Source organism: Gossypium arboreum, chromosome 13 (assembly GCF_025698485.1).
Source record: "Gossypium arboreum isolate Shixiya-1 chromosome 13, ASM2569848v2, whole genome shotgun sequence".
Taxonomy (NCBI): domain Eukaryota; kingdom Viridiplantae; phylum Streptophyta; class Magnoliopsida; order Malvales; family Malvaceae; genus Gossypium; species Gossypium arboreum.
In genome coordinates this window covers 80348479-80351034 of record NC_069082.1, presented here as the reverse complement: position 1 = coordinate 80351034, position 2556 = coordinate 80348479, and the positions used below count along the sequence as shown (strand labels likewise).

Genomic DNA, 2556 nt, shown 5'->3' with positions numbered 1-2556 from the left:
GGCATTACAGTCGCTCATAATTTATTGCTTGGTATGGTAGCATATAGAGTATCCATAGTAAACCTTGGTACCGCTTAGATTAGCAGGTATTGCAAAGTTGTGTCCTACAATCTACTTAAATGCAATGATTTTTTATATTGTTATAATAACTTGATAAAGTGAATGAAACTTACAAACCATTTTTTTAACGGTTTTGAAATATAAATATGAATCAATTCATCCTCCGTTTATTACAATCAATATTTCATAGCTGTGAGCTTTTTATTGTTAATATTTATTATAATTGATGGCAATAATATTTGATGTGTCTTTATAATTTTAGCCTATCGTAATTGATCATAACAATATTTGATATGTTTACATTCAGGAGATGATAAAAACTTATTTTACGATGATTATTATTTTGTGATTTGATATATCATAATTAATGGTGATAGTATTTGCTATGTAAACAACCATATGGCATAGAGTGAAAACCAAATCTACCATAGTAATAAAAATAAAGAATTAAAATCTTAGAAAATTGGGGAAAGTTCCATCGACTGATTCATCTCTTCAACTTGACCTGCACAACTGTCATCCAAAAGCCATTTCTCAAGAGATGAAAATGAAGGATAAAATTTGCTATTATTCCCAGTTTTTTGCTTCATTTCTTGGGTAATTTCAACACTGAACTGATCATCATTCCCAGAATCTTGAAAACCACCCTTTGAAGTAGTAGAACCACAAGCGGATTTCTCCCATGCAACATTATTCATGTTCTCAAACCATAAAATGGACTCAAAATGTTCGTTCGACATCAAATCACCACCTCCACTTTCATCTTTCGACTGGGTTTGGAGAATTATGGCACTCTGATTACTGCAAATATTTGGTGATGCTCTCATCCAACCTTGAAGAAGACGAGAAATATTCTCAGTGCTTGAAGCATATGTAGCAATGGTTGAACTTGAACCAGTAGCTAGGGTTTTATTCAAGCAAGCCTGAGCCATCTGGGGGAGTTCCATAGCTGGCTGAAACTTCTTTAGCTTCTTCTTCAAGTGGGTGTTCCAGTAGTTCTTTACATCATTATCTGTTCTTTGTGGTAAATATGAAGCAATGGCTGCCCATCTAAGTGGAAGAATAAAATAAAATTGCAGAATTAGATAATCTGAGTCTGAGATTAACACAATGAATTGAAAGTTTTTTTTTCTAAAAGAAAACGAAGAAGATGGTTGAAGATTACTTGTTACCCAATAAAGCTTGCAAATGAATAATCATCCCTTCTTCATGAGGTGTAAAGTTCCCTCTCTTGATTCCTGGTCTCAGATAGTTTGTCCATCGAAGCCTGCAACTTTTGCTGCATCTCTGCAACCCTTTTAAAATTTAAACATCCAAAAGTATGAAACTCCCATTGTTCATTGAGCTGACAAAGTTTAATATTCTTCAACACATAAGATGAAATAAAATGGTAATACCAGTGTTAGTGGGCACTAGTCTCCAATTCCCAGGTCCGTGTTCTTGGACGTAAGAAACAAGAAGGATGTCTTCCTCAGGGGTCCATGGACCTTTCTTGATGCCAACTTTATCACAGCAAGGAGATCTTCCCATGCCTGTTTTCACTTTGCTTCTCTTTTCACTGCTTTTTTTTTGCTATATAGCTTCAACTGTATATATACACGCTATATTAATTATTTAACTCTTTTCATGAGTTCTCCTCACTGTGATCAACCCAGTTAATAAAAAATTATAAAAATAATTATATTATTTAAGAGTAAGAATATCCAATTTCTTTTTTAAAAATTTACTAAATTAGATCAATTTTTTTCAAAATTTACCAGATTAGGTGGCGGATTAACAGTAAAACACTTACAGTTAGAAGCGTTTTCAGCGGATTGATGAGTTTTCCATAACGGCTACCCCACTCCAACAATAAAAAACCCAACGGCTCCCCCACCCCAACAATTATATAGCTTCAACTATATATATAGGCGCTATATTAATTATTATGAGTTCTCCTCACTTTAGTCAACTCAATTAATAAAAATTATAAAAATATTTTTATGTAATTAAAATAATTATATTATTTAAGAGTAAAAATACTAAAAAATGTTGATTTTTTTTAAAAAATTACCGAATTAGGTCAAATTTTTCAAAATTTATTAAATTAGGTAGCGGATTGGAGCATCTTCCATAACAGCTACCCCACCCCAACGGTAAAAAACCCAACGGCTCCCCCACCTCAACGGCTATTTCAAAGCGTTTAACCCCCCAATGTCTATTTTTTCTCCCCATATAAACCCCCTAATTCTTATTTTTTTTCAATTCAATCTCAACTCAACTCTCTCATATTCACAAATTTCTCTCAAATCTCTTTTAAATTTCTCTCAATTTCCTATTGATTCTCACTCAACTTTTATTCCTCTCTCAACTCTCTCTTTTATTTATTTATTAAGATTTTGTTAAGTTTTCTAAAAATTAATTTTGTATTACAATTTTTTCATATTTATTGAAATTATAATGGCAAAATCTCTAATTCGTTTGAATGGCAAGCACATTTTGGTTGATCAATTGCAA

The 2556-nt window shown here is 32.3% G+C and overlaps 1 protein-coding gene across 1 annotated transcript; it reads right to left on the bottom strand.

Moving 5' to 3' along the window:
• Positions 1-381: 381 nt before the first annotated feature.
• On the bottom strand, positions 382-2010 carry LOC108463338 (transcription factor MYB60). Its single transcript, XM_017763287.2, has 4 exons — positions 1853-2010; positions 1458-1646; positions 1226-1355; positions 382-1110 (listed from the first exon to the last, which is right to left on the bottom strand). Exons 2-4 carry the CDS (start codon positions 1588-1590, stop codon positions 516-518), a joined length of 858 nt encoding a protein of 285 aa, XP_017618776.1. The 5' UTR covers positions 1591-1646; positions 1853-2010; the 3' UTR covers positions 382-515.
• Between the last annotated feature and the right edge of the window lie 546 nt (positions 2011-2556).

What these genes read in the sequence shown, in the direction of transcription:
- LOC108463338 (XM_017763287.2), bottom strand. Translation starts at nt 1,590, where the DNA reads ATGGGAAGATCTCCTTGCTGTGATAAAGTTGGCATCAAGAAAGGTCCA. An exon ending in ACTAGTGCCCACTAACACTG is followed by an intron (nt 1,356 to 1,457) that starts GTATTACCATTT and finishes AAATTTTAAAAG; the next exon opens with GGTTGCAGAGATGCAGCAAA. An exon ending in CAAGCTTTATTGGGTAACAA is followed by an intron (nt 1,111 to 1,225) that starts GTAATCTTCAAC and finishes TCTTCCACTTAG; the next exon opens with ATGGGCAGCCATTGCTTCAT.